The sequence below is a fragment of the Tachypleus tridentatus genome, chromosome 9 (genome assembly GCF_004210375.1).
Source record: "Tachypleus tridentatus isolate NWPU-2018 chromosome 9, ASM421037v1, whole genome shotgun sequence".
NCBI lineage: Eukaryota > Metazoa > Arthropoda > Merostomata > Xiphosura > Limulidae > Tachypleus > Tachypleus tridentatus.
The window spans coordinates 80,693,660-80,714,471 of record NC_134833.1 but is presented as its reverse complement, the minus strand read 5'-3'; the positions used below and the strand labels follow the sequence as shown (position 1 = coordinate 80,714,471).

The following is a 20,812-nucleotide window of genomic DNA, read 5'->3' as shown; positions in this document are numbered from 1 at the left end:
ACCTTCCACACCTTTTTTATTTTACATGGATGGTTATCATGTTTGTTGTATATTACAGATTTTTTTTTCCTCTTAGCTTGCGAATGTTATCAATCATATATTGTTACTATTAATGTCACCAGAATCCTCTAACATTCCTCTTATATTGACCTATATCCAGTCTGGTCGTTCATCCTGTACTTTCATTTTTATCCCAATCAGTGTTTTTGTCAATTTCACTACCTAAGTTGTAATGGGGTACATACTGCCTCTTTTCAGGATTCATGTTCCCAGCTTTTTATTCCCTGGAACCTTTGTGTTTCCTATGATCTATCCACTATAATGCTAACTGGTTGGGTTTGTCAGATTCTTAGGCTAGCATATTAAGAGTTATCCATGGAAATTCTCCACCTTCTCAGTGTTTCTTCTCATCAAATTTTTCATATCACCACAACTTTGCTGACCATTGAAAGATGTTGTTCAGGCCAAAATGGGGACTATTCCCTATTCTTTTGTCACTCAGTTTCTGCAAAATCTGGCAGCATCTTTCTCAGGTGGATATCATTTCCCCACTGTAGTGATCCTAAAGCTGACCATTCACTTTTGACTTAAGTATGACTTTTCATGTTTCATTATAGCAAGCATTACAGCTCTACTGGTATAAAGTGTGGGTTGTTCTACAAGAATATTGGTGATATACTTAGTTGTGTATATAATTTAACTTGGTGGTGGTCCACTCATGGACTATCATGAGTAAAGCAGAAGGGGATTTCTGTCCATTGCTGCTAACCATTTGATTGCAAAACTTGGGAATGAACTGTTTCTCAAAATAGGAAATCCTGGACATCCATTGCACTTTCTCCAGTATGATGTTCCTTAGAACTCCCCACCACTTTTCCTTTTCTTTCTGTTTTTCAGGTAGAGCACAGGGGTCCTTACTACTTATCACTTCCTAATCACTGGGATGGTAGACCAAGGAAACTTTTTCCTGAGTGTGAAGTAGAAATTTGTCTTGCAGTACAACCACACATCTATACACTCAGTGAGAAGAGGACAGAGTTGGCTTCCCTCTGTCCCTTCTCCCTGATTGCTAATGCAGGTGGATTGGATATGTCAGCTGGAGCAAAACCAGTCTGTGTGTGATCTTTTTCATAATACCAGGTTCAGTATAACACTGCACTGATCTCACGGTTGCATTTGGGGGAAACACTGATCCTACATACAGTTGAACAAATGTTTCATATCTTTCTTGTAATTTTGGGTGTATGGTGTGTCTTCCCTGCATTTATGGATGAATGAGTTGTGATTTCTTCTCATAATACAAAAAGGTATTGCAGGTATTGCTCTGTTCTTGCAGTTGAATTGAGGCAACACAACCCTGTAATGTCAGTTTCGGTGTATTGTACTTCTTGCTCCTACAGTGATTTTGAAAGTTTGTCAGGTTTTGGCCAATGTCCTTTTCATAATTCTTGTTGCTTGATGTATTATACACTGCATATCATGTTCCACATGCCGTAGTCAAAATATTTATGCTACTCTAATTTTGTTTTTATCTGTGTGTTCCTCTACCTTCTAATGCCAAGGATGAGTTATGAAGTCTTGTTTGTCTGACTGAGGTGGGGTAGACACCTAGCTACAGCTAGATTTTTTTATCCATTGTTTTATTTTGGCAAACTGCCCCTTGACTTGTCATTTCTCCTCATGTGGATGTTGAGTTTGCTTTGATACTTCGTTTCATAGAGTGGCTCTTCACCTACGGGAGCCAGCTATTTTCTGATCTGGTTTGTGTGATTGAAAACAATTTGAACTCATGCAGTTTTTTACTACAGTTGCCTCTGTCAGAATAAAACTAAACTTGTGTCCATTCTTTTTTTTTTCCAGTAATGTCAGATTCATTTCCTTCTTATAAGATGAAGAACATACCTGTTCCAGAAGTAGTGCAGTGCCCTGCATGTGTGCTAAGGTTTTGTCTCTGACCAGCTGTTTCTAGATGGTCACTATCCAGTTGGTTTCACTGTAAAACACCTACACCTGCCTCTCCACCTTTTCAGTGTTGGATTCTAGCATTGTGTAAGGTGAGGTAAGACCTTATTGGAAGTTAACATTTTCTTACACCAAAAACGTATTTCCAATATATATACTCACCTCTTGTCACAGGATTTCCAATCCTTCTTCCCCACTTTCAGTATTCTTCATTTTTAATCCTGCCAATTCTGAAAAGTGAGGATTGAGTGGGAGAATCAGAGGGGGCTAGGTGGTGCAGTACTGTTTGTGGAGAATAGTTACATGCTATATATATACACACATGCAAAACGTGGGGTATATAGATATGTGTGCTGAGCATAAAAATGTTTTATGTAAGGGAGTTAAGGAATCAACAGAAATACATTTTCAGTGCAAGAAAATGTCAAATTTCTCAATCTCACTGACTGATTGACATTGTTTAATACTTCTAACTGTGTAACAAACAAACTTAACATAGTTATAAGTGCACTAAATAGAGCAGTAGTACAGAAATCATGGTTTTTCTTTTCTAAAAATCACCAAAAAGAAGAGCTATTTGATAAAAATCAGGTGATACCTTGAACAAGGAATGTCATTTTAAAATACACATGTCTGGATGCTAATTCTATATACATAGGTGTGATAGCTAAACTGATGAGTCTCACCACTGTACAAAAAAGGGACAAAAGGTATTCCTCAAGATATACTTATTGATTTATAGGACTTCAAATCCATTTCCTTGAGTTAACTAATGCTGGAGTAGAAACAGACTGATAATTACATGTAAATAATAATCAGTGTACTTACATGTAAACAAACAAGAACAGTGTGCAGCTTAAACCCATTTCTTTCAAATTTGCTAATTTGCATTACCAGTTTTACCTAGTGAAATTCTAATTTTTATCTGCACTGGATGAAGTACTTAGTCAAATTAGTTAACTAATTAATCAACCCTTAGTATATGCACACAACCATAAATTGCACTACATTACTCAAATAATGTTGCACACTATAATGTGTGTGCCATCACATATACAGCACACATTCACACTCATATACACCATTATTTTCACATACCATAATATTATGATGCACACCCACATTGATGAGGTACACATAGGGTGTGACACAAATGATTGTGTCATCTTCTGTGATGAAAATAGATAAATAAGTGAAAAAAATATTTAAAAAAAAATTGAAAGTGTAGGAATGGGTCAACCACAAAGAGAGGGAAAAAGTAAAAATGGGCATAATATAATCAAACTTTGTCTGTATAACCTTCCAAGGGGGCATGCTCAACATCTGGTCCGTATCTACTTCATTTTTCTGTGTCTGTTTGTGATATCATACAACTATATATATATATATAGGTACTCAGGAAAGTGTATCAGTGATTCTACCTTTTGTATAGTAATGAATCCATGATATCAATACACTGAATAAACTTATGATTTTTTTATTTTTATATTCTAATCCACCCATGTAGCTAATGTTCAAAATCCTGTTGCTTTCTGTTACAATTGCAAAAGGAGGGACAAGTTGTTGAAAAACAACAACATGCAGGTCCCTACAAATATTTTATTGTTTGTATAAACAGACTTTATGGTACATGTTTTGCCACTGATAATATGATTCACAGAAACCTCTAGTCATCATGTGATAAGTGTAACTACGTTTGATAAGTTTAGTCCACCTAACTTATTGTATACACAATAGAAAGAGTATACAAATTGGTTATGAACTGGATGTTGGACACACCTCCTTTGTAAGGTTGTATGGAAAAGTTTTATTACATCATGACCATTCCTATTTTGCTTCCTTATTTTTTTGGTGCACCCATTCTTACACTTTCAATTGTTTTTAAACTTGTTAAAAATACAATGACATTATTCTTTGAGAGCAAATGATTTGACTAAGCCTATAACACTTTGCTATAATGTTTATTTTCCTATCATATTGCAACATCTTCAATCAAATGAAGTGTAAAATCATAAAGCAACTTTTCTGCATGCTTTACAAAACAATTAAAACTATAAATTAGTCTTTAATTCAAGCAGCATGTCCCTAAGTTAATCTTTTATCACTGTTTTAATCTCTAAGCGAATTTTCACTGAACTGGAAACCATGTCAGCAAATATATCTGGTCATCCCTTAAGTAATGTCCAATTTTATATTCAAAAACAGAGAAAGGATTTAAAATGCTTATAATTTTATTTAATCAACAATGCATATTCCATTGTTATTAATTACTTCCTGCCCGCAATTCACAAGCTTCTGAATGCTATAACATTCTTGAGGTTTGGAGGTAAAGAATGGAGAGATGGTAGTTTTGACACAAAAATATTTTGTGTTTTAATATTAAATTTGTGTGTATTTGCAAGAAGTTTTACTAACATGCAAATATAATGGTATTTTATATATGTATATATTTTTCAAATTTTGCTATGAACTCTGAGCCAATTAATATGTCTCTTGTGTTTTACTTTGCAATATCTTTGCTTTGCATAAGATAGTATATTCTTCTATAGTTTGATAAGATTTTTATGTGCATATAATTGAATTATGAGATTTTCTTTTTTACTATAAGTACTGAAATTTATATAATGCTACATATATGTGAAGGTCATAATGTACATTACACTCATTTCACAATTACATTTAGAAGTTAAATTGTTTTACTATCAGTTGTCATTGTATTATAAGCTTGGCATCAGTATGTAGTTTATATTTCAACTTTTTGTATTATCCTAAGTTTTAATTTGTTCCCCAGTGGCACAGTGGTATGTGTTTAGACTCATACCAATAGAAACTGGCTTTTGATACCCATGGTGGGCATAGCACAGATAGCCTGTTTTGTAGCTTTGTTCTTAATTCCAAACAAATAAAACAATATTTTAATTTTTACTTTTGTAAAAGATATAATTAAATAAATTCTCAGTCTTTACTTCCCTGTGATATCTGACATGCCTGTGAGCTGAATTATCCATTTTATATTTTTGTACCTTCTATAGCTTTCAGGGTGCCCATCTAATTACACTTTCATGCATTAGATATAAACAAAACCAGAATATAAAATTTGAACACCTAATATTCATGCTTCACTGATGTATCACTAAGTTTGTAACACTGATATGACATGCCTTTCTTTCTCTCTCTCTTACATTATTTTGGGCATGCTTATAACCAGTACGAAATGCACAACTTATTGTATTAACTTCTTACTTTTTTTTTATTTATATGTTAGTAAGAGAGGTCGCATTTAGAAACAAATATTGTTATGTGCTGAATGGATACAAACCTCCAAGCAGTTAATGGAATTTTTTAACCTGTTTATTTATAGCTTAGCTAGGAAGCTACTAGTAGTTTTGAGATGTTATGTTTTAGTCCCTCATATATTTTTTGTGTTCTAAGCATATTTAAAAGCAGTATAATTTATCTTGTAGAACCAATACAGCATGAAAAAGTACATACTTTTTGAAGTATCAGGTCATCCCTTAAGTAATGTCTGATTTTAGGTTCAGAAAAAGAGAAAGGATCTCAAATGCTTTTAAAGTTATTTAATCAATAATGTATGTTCCATTATTATTAATTACTTCCTGCCAATGATTCACAAGCTTCTGAATGCCAGTTCTTTATAATTCTTGGGGTTTAGAGGAAAAGGATATAGAGAGGGTAGTTTCGACATCTTTATGTGTTCCAAGCTCTTTTCCATCAAAATAGTTCTGCAAACTTCAGAATAGATGATAATCAGATGGGAGAGCTCTGGAGAATAAGGAGGATGTGGAAGTTTTTCCCAGTCTAGCTCTTCAATCTTTGCAGATATCTTTGCTGTATGAGGCTGTGCATTATCCTGGTGTAACACAACACCTATATGATTGATCAAAGCAGGCCTCTTTTCTTTCAGTGCAACATTCAGGCACTCTAACTGTTGACAGTAGAAGTCTGATGTAATTGTTACATTGAGAGGCGGCAACTTAAAGTGGATCACATAAACAATACCCCACCAAAAACTTAACAAACCTTTCCTATAGTGGAGGTCCATTTTGGACTGTGCTTTAGCCACTTTACCTGCACTGAGCCATTGTCTGCAGCACTTGACATTTTTATAATATATCTGTCTTTCATCTCCAGTCACTAATGTGTTCAAAAAAGGTAAGTTACATTCACAAGAGTGCAGAGAAGTGCAAATGTCCACTCTTGCTCTAAGGTTGGCTTCTGTCAAATCATAGGGGACCCATTTTCCAAGTTTTGACACCTTTCCAAGCTGTTGCAGATGACGGTGAACTGTTGAATGGGTTAAATTAAGCTTCTGTGCTAGTTCTTCAACTGTTAAAGCACAATCTTCATCAAGTGCGGCCAGTAGCAAGTCGTCGTTAAACTTAGCAGGACAACCTGAATGTAGCACATCACTTAATTTGTAGTCAATTGATCTGAACTTCTGAAACCACCTTCAACATTTTTTCTTTGAGAGACTCTGCACCATAAACACCTTGAATGTTTCATTTAGTTTCTACTGCACTATTGCCTTTTTTAAACTCATAAAGCATTATATGCCTTGTGTGCTCTTCAGACACATCTGTCTTTATGAGGGTTTATTTGATTAATGATCTGAGAAAGTGGAGTTTGATTAGTTTCTTTTATTTGTCCTACTACATATTTTAGTCGTTAAAGCCTTCTACAAAGACAGAAATGATGATGCACTTTCTGTATTAAATTTTTGGACATTACTTATGGGATGATCTGATAAAATGGAAAAGAGCTTTCGTTGCATATTTAGCTAACTACCCTTTGACTTCTTAATGCTGAAATATGGCAGTTGAGGTAGAGAAACAGTGCTTGGCAAAAAACAATAGAACTACACTTGCATTTAGTTACAAAGTCAAAATACTGTTATTTTGTTCAAAACTATTATGACAATCCTCTTAGAGGACTGAGTGACTTATTATACTAAAAAAAAACAACTAGATATATTTTGAAAAGCCAGCAAGGATGAGAGATATGGTTTAGACATGACAACCTTATAAAGGAGTATTTTTAAATGGAAACTGTGCTACAAGGCTATTATTGTTGAAGTGCATGATTGTCAGGTAAAGCATGACTTGTTTGTAGTGACTTGGACTGTGTTGATATGATGATGCTACAAAATCATTTTAATATAATGCACTCAGTTTTTGATATTACTTATTTCACTGGTAAAATCAAGAATTTTGTTTTTGATTTTTCTTAGGTAAAACTAAGAGTTTATATAAATTATTTCCGAGCCATTGGTTTCTCGTGGGTTGTACTAGTACTTCTCACTTACATTGGTCAGCAAGCTTTCTCTGTTGGTTCTAACATATGGTTGAGTGCTTGGAGTAATGATGACCCATTACCTGATGGAACTCAAGATGTGCAACAAAAAAATCTAAGATTGGGCATTTATGGAGCTCTTGGTGCTGGGCAGGGTAAATATTGTGTTTCTTTGGTACAATATGTTACAAATACACCTATTAAAAAACCAGTTTTGTTGATCACCAACCTTATTAAGTTGTTGAATACCACCTAAGGCATATCTATGATGTATTAGTAATTTCCAAATGATTTTTAAAGACAGTAAGAAAGGGTTAAATTGAGATCTGTATAATTTGTTTCATAGATTAGACTCTTTGATAGAAATATAAAATTTAAATAAATCACTAACTATGTGTAAGAACCTTAGTTATCTTTTTCATAATTAAAGATTATTTGCTAAAGTTAGAAAGAAAATTAATTGTGTATTCAAGTTCCAGAAAATAATACATAATTTTATTTAAAAAGGGAAAATGAAATTTATTTCAATTTTCTGACAGCCTTCCAAGACTTGAATTTTCACTTACTTAATGTCTTGTATAACAGCCGTGTGATTTATTTTCAAAATAAGTTTCTTTGCATAAATGCTTAAACTGATTTCTAACTTATTCATATTTAGAGAGAAAGATAATATGAATCTTCTAATATTGTACACTTCTGTTAACTTTTATTAAGTTTTGTGCATATACTCTTGAACTGATTTCTGACTTATTTATATGTAGAAAGATAATATGAATCTTCTAATGTTAGACACTTCTGTTAACTTCTATTAAGTTTTGTGCATATACTCTTGAACTGATTTCTAACTTATTTATATGTAAAAAGATAATAGGATTCTTCTATTTTTGGGCACTTAATGTCAAAACTTTCTAAGACTTATTTTTGAATGATTAACACACTAAACTAGTTTTCTATTCAATTATTTCTCTAAAATGTCTTTAAGAAATTCCTTCCCTTTTTGTCCTCCACTACATAGTGATCTTTTGCTCCAAGTTCTTTTAATCTTCTGTACTTGGGTATTTCCTAGATTCAAAAAATAAACCCCTTATTACCTACCATTAATTTCTAGGTAAAAGAGGGAGAGAGTGTGTGAATTATTTTAACTTTACTGATCACTTGTTCTCATTCATTGCTCCAGCAGAAATTCAGCAAAAAAAAAAAAAAAAAGAGTAAGGGAACCTCAGAAAAAGTTATTTGAAACATACAGAATAGTTATATATGTATTAAAGTTTGAACTTGGTTTGTTGATATTACAAGTTGTGTTAAATGTAAGAAATAAAGTGGTCTAATTGACCCACTTGATAGTTGTAGAATTAAAAATCAGAGTTTATACAGCTAGACAGTTTTCAGTTATCTCAACCTTTTCTTAGTGTTCATCACCTTTGACCATTACATGTAAACCTGCCCATATATCATAACTTAGTTGTACTGAAAGCATTTTATAAATAAGTTCTAACTCTTCAAAACACCCACTGCTGAACAAAAAAATCTATTATCATTTGTGTCTTGTATCTTGCATTTATTAGCTTTAGACTCTACTGATGTGTATGTGCTGTGTACTGTCCTTAATTTATTGTGTTAAAACATGACTTATTTAAAATGCTTCCATGCTGTATGTGTATTTTGTTTTGTGTTGTATATTTCAAAATTGACATATGCAAAACAAGTTTATTTGTGTAATGAATTTTTCTTTTTCTAATAGCTGTATTTGTTTTACTGGGAACTTTTACACACTCTTTTGGATCAATGAAAGCCTCCAGCTTGCTTCACAAAGAGATTCTACATCACGTTTTACATTCACCAATGTGGTTCTTTGACACTACTCCCACTGGAAGGATAATAAATCGTTTTTCAAAGGACATTGATGTTTTAGATACTACAGTACCCACGAACCTAAGAAGCTTCGTGACTACGCTGCTTCAAGTCATTGCTATTCTCTTTATCATTTCTCTGGAGACACCCATTTTTCTTGCAGTCATCTTACCCATAGCTGTTCTCTATTATTTTATACAGGTAGAACATTGTAAAGTTATCCTTTCGTAATATTCATCTTTATTTAGTACAGTTTTTGCACTTAATTCATGTTATTATGAATCTTTCTTTCAGTAAAAAGACCTGCTTAGTAATGAGTTGAGAACCTAATATGAGTACAACAAAGGGAAAATGGATTTCTCTGGATAGTAAGAATACATATAAAGGCTAATATGATATTTTGGGCATTGTGTAAAATTTCACAGCATTTGGTTGGTTTTCTAATCAATATTCTCTTTATATTTTCAAATTTGACAATAAGTTGGATGCAGAAAAACTTAGTTTTTTAAACATATGGATCAGAGTGTGGCTCATGGTTTACATACTAGACTATTGATCTGAGATTTGTGCCTTACTACTGCCAAAAATAAAAAAAATAGAGCTCTAAACTTTACCTTTGTGTCTTTTCACCATATGTGTTTTTAGTGCTGAACAAAAGATATGTTAAGTTTAGATTCACTATTCAGAAACAACAACTTAGCTATGGATACAGGTTTTGCCAATTTTTTGTGTTATTTTCATTTCAACTTCTGGATCGTGAAAGAAATGCACCTACAACTTACTTTGTAACAAAAACTTACTTTCAGAAGTGTCAAAGATTGAAAACTTTTTGAATTAGTAAACTTTTCACAGTTCTTTTTAAAACATAATTTCAAGTTTTATGTATTATTTTGACTTATTTTCAATTAATTTTATGATCAAGATTCCTTGTGTAGAAAAATTGTTCAATTTGGTTGACAATTTTTAACATACTTTTTATATGCTGTATATTTGGTATCTGAATTTGTACCCATCTTACCAAAACAGATTTTTTTGGAGGCTTGGCACTAAGCTCTCTATCTTGAGAGAAGTTGTGTTTGAAACTGATTATTTCAGTGTGTTCTTGTGAAGTTTAACAGTTTGTCTACCCATATATTTTACTGGTAGGTAAACAATGAGTCTGTTCAATCAGTTAGATGAAGGCAGGAGTGATGATGGTGATTCTGAATTTGAATTTGAAACATATTATAGTGATGAATGTGACTCAGAATGGTCATTAAGATTCAGTTCCAGAGCTTATAAATCAGTTATTCGGAAGGGAGCAATGCCCCAACCAGAATCTAGTGGTACAGAGAGGCAATGATAGCTAAACCTGAACTACCTCCTAGATCCACTACCAGAGTCTAAGGTGTAGAACTGAAAGATAGGTCAGCCACAAGTAATGACTTTGTGTTTATGCCAAAGATTGAGCTTAATCCTGATTTGCATTCTAACATTTAGTATTAACTCATTGCCACATGACTGTTTCAGAACTCTGTTTATAGATGATGTACATAATATTCTCATCATTGCTATCGGTGACTATACCAACACACAAATTGCAAAGAAAATATTTGCTTAGAGACGATCAAGGTATTCGAAATGGACTCCCTTTACCCACCTATAAGTGATAAAGTTTCTTACAATAACAACATTAGTGAGTATTAACAAAAAAATACCAATAAATTGTTGCTAACTTCCTCCATTAGGAGTTTGCTAAAGTTTCTTGCAATGACAGTATCAATAGACATCAACAAACAACCAAGCATTGGAGACTACTTCCCCACCCACCAGGAAGAAGTTTGAAGCTATTTACTCAACAATGCTTCATGAGGGTATTTCTGATGCTGAATGGAAAAGTAAAATTAAGAAAAATGAAATTTTATTGGGTATGGTGGTAATTATTAGGACATCATGAAAATAATCTTAGCAGAACATGTAAAAAATTGTTAGTTTAGAATTAAAACTGTTTATCCTGCTGCTATTTACAGCATAGTTATATTTATTGAGTGTAACAAAATTCACTATTAAGCATTTTTATAGTTCTATTAACTAAAATGCAATAGACATATGGTTACCATTTCTTTTCTTCTTGTATTGGTGGCATCAATAGTGTGTATATTGTGACATTATCACAGTATTTTTTTTAGAGTCAATTATTTATGTTTCAGAAATTCTACATTTGTACATCCCGACAGTTGAAAAGATTGGAGTCAATCACACGTTCTCCAATCTTTTCCCACTTTTCTGAAACTCTGTCAGGGTTAAATACCATAAGGGCTTTCAGGGTGCAAGAACGATTCATTGAAGAGTCTAACAAGCGTGTGGATGCTAACCAAGCATGTTACTATCCAAGTACTGTATCAAACAGGTGGGTGTCTTGCTGTGATAAGTAATAACTAACAATTTTTGTATATTAAGCTTAAAATTCCAGTGCATAGTCTTTAAAGAATTTTCCATATGAGGTATATTAATTATGCACACATTACTCTTATAATGGCACATTCCTTGAAATAAAACTAATGCCCAGGCTAGAAACTAAAGTAACAGTCATAAACAGCCCTTATAGTTTCATATATTCTTAGTTTGGAGCTGCACGTAAACTGTAATGTTAACTTATTTTGAATGTAACACAGACTGTGAAGTGTTAATCTGAAGTAGTGTACATTGTTTTATTTCGGGTACAATATTTTGTAATGTTAAGTATTTTTTCTGTTATGCTCTCCTATACATTCATGTTTTATTTCAGGTGGCTGGCAATAAGATTAGAGTTCTGTGGTAATTGTATTGTCTTCTTTGCTGCTTTGTTTGCTGTTCTTGGCCGAGACTCGTTGAGCCCAGGTGCTGTTGGTCTGTCTGTTAGTTATGCTCTGATGGTAAGTTTAAACTTTTCTTAATCAAAAATTACGATTTTATAAGAGATCACAAACCCATTTGTTACACTAACTTCCTACTACTGTAAACTGGACTGTCTGTAAACTACATCTACTCACTTCTGCTGAAAATTGAACTATCTGAGAACTGCATCACTTCACTTCTGCTATAAGTTGGATAACCTGTAAACTATAAAAGAAAAATGTTGTAGGTCAAACCATCAAGAAGTTAACTACAGAGATATATATGTACACTATTGTCAATCAATCCCATTCTTCAGGTATTACTAACTGAACAGAAAATTCATAAATGAAAACATTCTAAATTGCAGGTCACATGACAATGTAACAAATGAACATGTATGACAGTGATTACAAACACTTGAAATAATAGGAAGTTTCATATATACACACACACACACCTCTCCCTATATACATGTACATAGACACATCCAGATATACAGGGTGGCCCGTAAGTCCCTACCCATCCATATATCTTATGTATCCAGTGTATCTGTATGTTGTCCCTCATTCTCGCTGCATAATATTATGTGACACCATGTTCTGTGAGACATTTTCCTCAACATAGCAGGGGTTATTGTTCCAAATGCCGCGGTAACAGTTGTCTTCAACTCATCATTAGTATTATAACGTTATTTAGACACAATATATGGATTGGTAGGGACTTACGGGCTACCCTGTACATACATGCACACAAACACATTGTGCATGCACATATACACATATAATGTGTATTATAGTTTTCAAAAAAACTGAATAGATGGATACATAATTCATTGTATAAAGCAATTTAAGCATGGGTAAAACTAAAGTGAGAAATATTATAAAAAACTAAAAAAATCATTTAGCCCATTAGAATGGAAAGTTTCCAGTTCAAAAATCATTTTTGTCTTGTAATTTACAGTTACGTTTGTTTGTAGAAGACCTTCAAAACATATTTTGAAACGGTCAAGAGTATGTTTGTACAAATTGAAGTGTCAGTCTACTGGTTTATCTGCATTACAATTTATTATATCCTTAAAATGTTCGTGGAAGCATTTTGCTAATAATATACTGGTTTCTCCTATGTTTAATTTTGTACAATATGAGCAAAAATTGGAATATATGCAGTGGTATTGATCCTTAATGTAAAAACTAAATTTAGGACTCTGCACAGATGATGTTGAATCAGCGTAAGTGCACGTTACAGCGCTTTCTAATGCAAGGATAACTACCAATAATAAAATTTATGTCTGTTGAGGTGGGCATTTTAAGGTTAGGTATCATGTAGTTTCTAAAAATGGTAGCATGATGGTTGGAAATTATAGGAGATCTTGGAAAAATATGTTTAGTGGTGTTAGATTCCTTTAAAATGTGAAAATTATTTAGAATAATGTCTAACTTGTTTTTCTAAGTGTGGTATGTAAGGATAAGGGGTGGCCTGATACAAGAGAGTTTAGAGTTTGTTTCCATGAGAGATGAAGAGAAGTTGTGGTCTTGATTTATAGAGCTGCAAGCATTTTCCAGAATGTTTTCGGGGTAGTTTACAAACAAGGAAAAATGATTCCAATTTTGTTGAGTGGGCATTGAAATCATCAGGTTTTTTACACAGTTTACGTAGCCTAAAAAACTGGGATTTTTGGATGTTCTTTTTTCATATGTATAGGATGGTTAGAATTAAAGTACAAATAGTTGTGTGTGCCTGTAGGTTTATAATGAACATTAGTTGTTATTTTATCAGAAGATAGAGAAAAAAATAATATCCAAGAATGATAGTGATGAATCAGAAAGGTGATGCATGTAAGACAATAAAGGATGGAAATAACTTACATGACAAATAAATATTTCTAGCTCAGGTAAGATGCCCATGAAGATTCCAACATTATCAGCATGTGACTCGTGAAGTGGGAAATATGCTAACTTGGCAATACTGATCAGTAACTGGCTTTGAACTATGAACCTTCACCCACAGGTGAACAAGTGTCATGTGACTATTGTTGAAATGATACTGCTGTCATAAAAGAACTCAGGGCTTGTTAAGTGGATATTTAGAATAATAAATTTGTAGACAGGATTAAAAAAAAAAGTGAATGTTTAAGAATTTTCTTATTTCCATCTTCAAAATAAATGCTTCAGAAATAATTGAAGGATAAAAATACAGATTCAAACAGATACAGTGTTGTATAGTGAGTGAAATAAATCATTCTGTCTGAAATATTCAAATATTTAAAGTTCAGACCATCAGCTGATGTATGATTAAATCACACTATGTTTATACAGCAATGGTATATTGAGTAACATTTTGGAGGCCGTTAATTACTAAATATTATGATGACCATTTTTTTACTTTAAGAAATAAAATAAAAGCATGAACAAATTTGTACAGAGGTAGCTCATGACTTTACTCTCTAACAACAACTGATACATGACAGTAGAGTTGGGTAATTAGTTGTATTTGATAATCAATTAATCAGTCAGTATAATGTTTTTCAAACCATGGTACACACAAAAAAAAGTTCAAAAGTATTTACAGTGGCACATAGCCTGAGTGGCAGTAGGAGTTGATCAGCACAACTCATTTTGTATCTTTATGTTTGAAAACAATCTTAATAGCAACATTTTGATTAGTTGGGTGATTTAAAACAGTAATATTAGTTCATCATTTTCATGAAAGTCAATTTAACTGTAATTTCAATTTATTTATTAGTTCATACAGCAGTATCTGATGCAATCCACTCCTCTTTGTTAATAAATTAACTTGCTCAGCTTTAGATGACAGCACACTTGACAGTATATAAAATTGTTTAGAACAGTTCTGTTAAAATATCATTTAAATATAGGTATGTGCTATACAAGAAAACTTACAGGCTGAACACCACAGTGAAATATAAAAGATTTTGATAGCTTATAATGTTTTCAATTCTTTGAAAAATTCCTTATTATGTAACTGTAGCAGTAAGCTGGAAAAATGTTTGAAAATAATGGAGTGCAATTGTGTGATAAACTCATGAGATATACAACATTGCTTATGGGAAGAACAGTATGAGAATTATTTCAGTAATAATGAGTTCAGATTATTGCTTTGATGACAGGTCATAATGTTTGTTCAGCAGCCAGTCAAGTGCAAATTAATTTTTTGTCTGTTGTCAAGTTGAAATAGTACATTCAATAAATATTACTTGTTTTTGGTTCCACACTAGAGGAGTTTTTTTGCTGTGCCCAAATCATTATATTTGGGAGAAAAATACAAAACTTTATCACATATTATTAAAACTTTGGGAAAAGTTTAACACTTTCAGTGCAATTATTTTTCCAGTTGATTCCCAAAAAGTCAGTTATCCACCAAAAATAAAACTGTGAATTGGACCCCTTGTATTACTTTTTTCGATATTGAAATAAGTTGTATTATCTATGTCTGACAGTAATATTCCTCAAAAACTCTACTGGTTAGTACAAATAATGATTTAAACAAAACATTGAGAAAAATTGGAAAAGTGCTCTTCCAGTAGATGACATAAATATAAGCAAAACTAAGTCAATAAGAGCCCAAAAGTCATTATGAATATAAAACAACTTAGTTAGATAATAATATCCAAGATATAAAGTAGCTGTCTTTGTATAGATTCTGTGTGTTCATGCAAAGTTTATTATGAGGCATATAAATATCTGGTTTTCATGTTGTAGAACACAGATGGCAGTACACTCACAGGTTTGGTCATTGTTTCCAGTACAGGGGGATGGGTATTCCTGCATGTTGCAGTAGAGGGAAACTTTTTTGGTATTCATGGAGTAAATTCAAATTTTGAAGTTTGTGATATAAATATTTATTCAGATATATCCAAACTCTGAAGCAAAAAGTTAAAGCATATTTAAGAGACTATAAATGACAAAAAACTTGTTACTGTTTCTGTCAGTAACACAATTTTTTCACTCCTTGTTTATTTGGATTTCCAGTACTCATAAATCTATATATATAATTGCATAAATTTCCAGGATTTCTGTCATAACCCTGTGTCAAGAGAGGTTAAATAGATACCTTTTTCAATAGCTCAAGTGTTATTCAAAGTATGACAGAGGAATGCAAGTTCATTCCAGTGAACTGGCTGCTAAAATATGCACACAAAATGTGGGGGAGTTAAAACTTTGTGCAACTGTTACTTAATTTTTTATAAAATATAATAAAACATTATTTATTTGATGACCATAGTGGAATTTATATTAACCTAAAACCAATAAATTAGGCCCCTGAAAATGAGTTTGGTCTTAGAATTTTTTATTTACATCAGTCTTTACAAACCACCTTATTTATAGTTTACTTCACATTACATGTATGGCTCACTATACTTTATTAATGATTCACAGTCTTGTCAAACTATAGATTGATTTGGCTTTCCATGATCACCAAGAACATCTGATATGTTCTTGAGAATTAAAATTAGATGATGTGAAATGAAGCCCAAAAGATCTTGCAAAGAGTTTTGTTTGGTCCATATTTCAACTCAACTTTCTAAAAGGAACTCTGTCTTGAATAATCATTGCTGAATGACTCCATCTAGAAGTTATTTTCATGTTCAAGAGGGCTATACTTTTTGTAAGTAAAGAGTCTGCTAACTTTACCTTTAGCCTTTGTATCTATACAGAATTGAACAAGATGACTCTGACATACTTCCATAACTTATTACCATCTCCTACTTCAGTCTCTGTTTGAGTTACCTGAAGAAGTCATACAGTTTGTAACTTCCCTTTAAGTAATGCTTCCATGTTCATTTTTTACATGTTAAAGGCCTAGTAATTCAGTTTTTTAACTCTAACTCAAAAAGACAAAAACTGTATCTGTATATTGTATTTTATGTTACATTTTACTCTTTTTTTTCTTCTGGTAGATATTAAATTTGAGGATTTACAATATTAAAATTTGTGGTTTGATTCCCTACAAAGGACAAAGCACAGATAGCTCATTATGTAACTTTATGCAGAAAGAAAACAAATGCATTGTAATTTTTATTTGTTGTACGTCTGGCACAGGCAACTATCAATTTTTTGTGCTATTGAGCCACAAACAATATGGGTTAATGTTAGTTATATTTTATTCTTTATGAAAAAAATGAATGCATATGGCTTGTATTTGTACAATTGACACTTATTTTTGGTGATGTTTAAATAGATTGAGGGAAGGATTTTAGTAAGTATTTAATAAATAAAATAAAAATGCATATTATTTTTCTTGCATTGTTTAGTTGAAGTTTAAAGTTATTTAGCAGTAACATAGTGACAATAGCAATTCTAAAAGGAATCAAACGAGTGAAAAATAATCAGTTTCATGTATAAACTGATTATTTTTAAAGTATAAACATATACAGTGGGCATAGATGTTACTAAGTACATTTAGTGATCATGATTAGAAAGTGGTGTTATTAAACACAAATAGTGAGCATAATTAATGATGCTATTAAACATTTACAGTGGACATTGTAAATTTGTGTATTACATGTGTACAGTGAATGTGATTTGTTGTAAAATTATGTTCTTTTGTGTAAAAATCTTACAAAAACTTAGTCTTTCTGCCATTTAATTCATCATAATGTTTGTTGTTTTATTAGTTGTATGTGTTTAGTCTTTAATTAAAAACCCACAATTAAACATTATACTGTTTATGCCAGATATTTACTTCAAAAGAACAACTTAAAACTGGTACATTTAAAAAACTTCAATAACAAATATTTTATTTAAAAATAAAAAATTAAAAACCACATCTGTGAACAAAATGTAAAGTAAAATCTTTATCATCAGTTACCATCACAGGGGCTGATGTCTAATAATGATATCTTTGTTACTCAAACTAGTTGGCTGAAACTAAGAATGATGATGTTTTCTCTTACTCTGCCAAAAAAATGTTAGTTTATGTGTTTGTACTCTTAATATAGTAGCACAATGTACCTTAAAAGAAATTATCAATATTCCATTTTAGATTACTTGACAGGAGAATGAGAAAAAAAGCCTTGTATTAAAACAGAAACTATAAACATAGTAAATCTGGATATATCTAATGTCTGATTCATAATTTTGCCATCTGTACATTTCTTCTACATACCCTTGTATATTAAATACTATTTCTAAATACACTGAAATATACAAATATCTGTGATTGCTATATGCATTATCACAACTAAGCATGGCAACAGCTTTCAGACATGGCTTAAGTTTGTAATAAATTTTATAGCATGGCTTTCATTTTGTTTGTGTGTTAATTTTATATGACTTTAGTACAGGAGTACAGTAAATAAGAAGATTTATAAACGGCCAACTCTGCTTTTTCAGGTCACTGTAACTTTGAATTGGATGGTTCGCATGAGTTCAGAACTTGAGGCCAACATTGTAGCAGTAGAAAGGATATGTGAATATTCTCAAACACCTAATGAGGTAATGATTTAGGATCTAGTTACCAAATAATGGAAAAGATTTACACAGAGCATCAGTAGCAAAAAAAGATACAGCTATCAGAAAACTACTGAATTATCAGCTTTACTGATTTTGAATAAATCATTAAAATACATTAATTTCAATACTTGAAAGCATTATTACATTTTAGGTCACATTATTCAACCTGTAAACAGCTTGCTTGGATGAAGTGGTAATATCACAATTTACTTTTTGTTTTAAATGTCAAAATTTTCTGATACATCTGTTATCATCCTTCCTTGATATCATAACTAATCTTGCATGTTGGTGTTGAAAATGTCGTGACCAGTTATGACAAGTTTTAATGGATTTATTAAAAACAGCAAGTGATAGTGTGAAAATCAGTTTTAAGAACAGCAGGTTCTCAATTTCATAACATTCTTGTTTTTACACTTAAGAATCAAGAATTTTTGTTGAATAGCCTTAAACAGTAAGCATTTTTTTGAGCTACCATTTCAGTCAAAGTAATGTGTTTTACCCATCTTTGTTTCTTTTTACTCTTAATATAGTAGCACCCTTATATGTTATATACAAACACTAGCATGAATTAAGAATGTGTTAGAGTTAGAACACCTTTAAGTTACAGACAGAATAACTGGTGTTTTCTCTGTGTTCTAATAGGAATATTTTTCACTTTGTTATTGTTTGTATGTTAAAGGCACCATGGATCACTGAAGAATACCGACCACCTAAGTCCTGGCCAAGCAAAGGTGCTGTGAAGATTAATCAGCTTACTGCACGTTACAGAGAAGGAGTGAGTCCTGTTCTTAAGGGAGTAACCTGCGATATAAAAGAAGGAGAAAAGGTAAAATGACTTGGTAAATACTCTTTAAAAAAAACAAATAGTGCATTCAAAACAGTGATAATTATGTATAGATTTATAGGCTTCATTAACCAACCGTAATGATATTACATAAACATTTTTACAGCTAACAGTAACTGCTGACCAAAGTAAGATCAGAACTAGAAAATAATATACAGATTCATAACTAACTCAGGTCCCTATATATATTTTTTAAACATTACAACCAATATTATGAACGAAAATAACTTTAATGAAAGTAGTAAAGTATAAACTCGTGTAATTGAACAGTCTCATAATGCACTTGATACTTTGTGAAGAGAAGTAAACCTGGATTACAAATAAAAAAATAGATAGCATAGAAAAATGTAATTTGATCATAAGATAGTTCAAGTCTGGCATTGCCAAGTGGTTATGGCACTCAACTCACAGTCTGAGGGTGTTGGATTAGAATCCCCATCGCACCAAATGTGCTCGCCCTTTCAGCCATAGGGGCATTATAATGTGATAGTCAATCCCACTGTTTATTGGTAAGAGTAACCCAAGAGTTGGAAACAGGTGGTGATGACTAGCTGCCTTCCCTCTAATTTTACACTGCCAAATTAGGGTTGGCTAGCACAGATAGTTAAAAAAAATTTTGACCATTATGAGAAATTTTCCAGTTGCAGTTTTTCTTATAAAAAAATTAAAGGATAAAAATCTGTTTTTAAATTGGAAGAAAAATGCATGATATGAGTGATATGATAGGTTCTGTTAAAAAGTTTGTTTCTGAAATTGAAAAACAAATACGTGGTATGAAAGACACGATAGTGATAGGTTCTGTTAAATGATGGAATATTTAATGTTTGAAAAATAATCACTCATTTTCCATTTCATGTTAACTTTCCTACTGTAGAGGGTTTTTAGTCCATGAGTATTAAAGAGGAGCATAGTATTAATTATTATTTTATTTTGATAGGTGGGAATTGTAGGAAGAACAGGTGCAGGTAAATCTTCACTGATGCTGACACTATTTCGTATCATAGAAGCTGAGGATGGCTTCATTACAATCGATGGAATAGATATCTCTAAAATTGGACTTCATGATCTTCGATCTAAGCTCTCAATTATTCCTCAGGTGTTAAAAAAGTTTCATATTTAACCTTTTATGGGTTTTGATTTAATATATTTCATTCAAGTAATACCATATTTATAACTTTAATAATCTTCTGATGTTGACATGAAATCTATGGTAGTATAAAGTTAATTCAGGTATATGATGTTGAAACTTTTTCATTTTAATTTTATTACATACTTAAAATCATTGGGCATACATTAGTTCAATATAAAGCCATGGTTGTAAAGCACATTTAAAAAATACTTAATATTGAAGAATGCTACTACTTTACACACACCTGACATTTCAATATTTTTAGGTTATGTAAAGTTACATTCAAATATAAAATATATGATTTAAAGTAATATAATATTGATATATGCTCAAGCAGTGATTAGTATACTAGTTGCACATAGCAAAATATTCTTGTCAGCATTCAAG

General features: G+C 31.9%; 1 protein-coding gene across 4 annotated transcripts in view; it reads left to right on the top strand.

Moving 5' to 3' along the window:
* LOC143225596 (multidrug resistance-associated protein 1-like) overlaps positions 1-20,812 on the top strand; it is an 86,453-nt gene that overhangs the window by 60,081 nt on the left and 5,560 nt on the right. For all 4 annotated transcript variants that reach the window (XR_013013949.1, XM_076455320.1, XM_076455318.1 and 1 more), the window contains 7 exons: positions 7,211-7,427; positions 9,014-9,324; positions 11,313-11,512; positions 11,891-12,017; positions 18,333-18,434; positions 19,132-19,278; positions 20,234-20,392. Coding sequence is in view for 3 of the 4 variants with exons in the window: in XM_076455320.1 (XP_076311435.1) it covers positions 7,211-7,427; positions 9,014-9,324; positions 11,313-11,512; positions 11,891-12,017; positions 18,333-18,434; positions 19,132-19,278; positions 20,234-20,392 (1,263 nt within the window). In the remaining variant the exon portion in view is untranslated. The remainder of the gene's footprint in view (positions 1-7,210; positions 7,428-9,013; positions 9,325-11,312; positions 11,513-11,890; positions 12,018-18,332; positions 18,435-19,131; positions 19,279-20,233; positions 20,393-20,812) is intronic.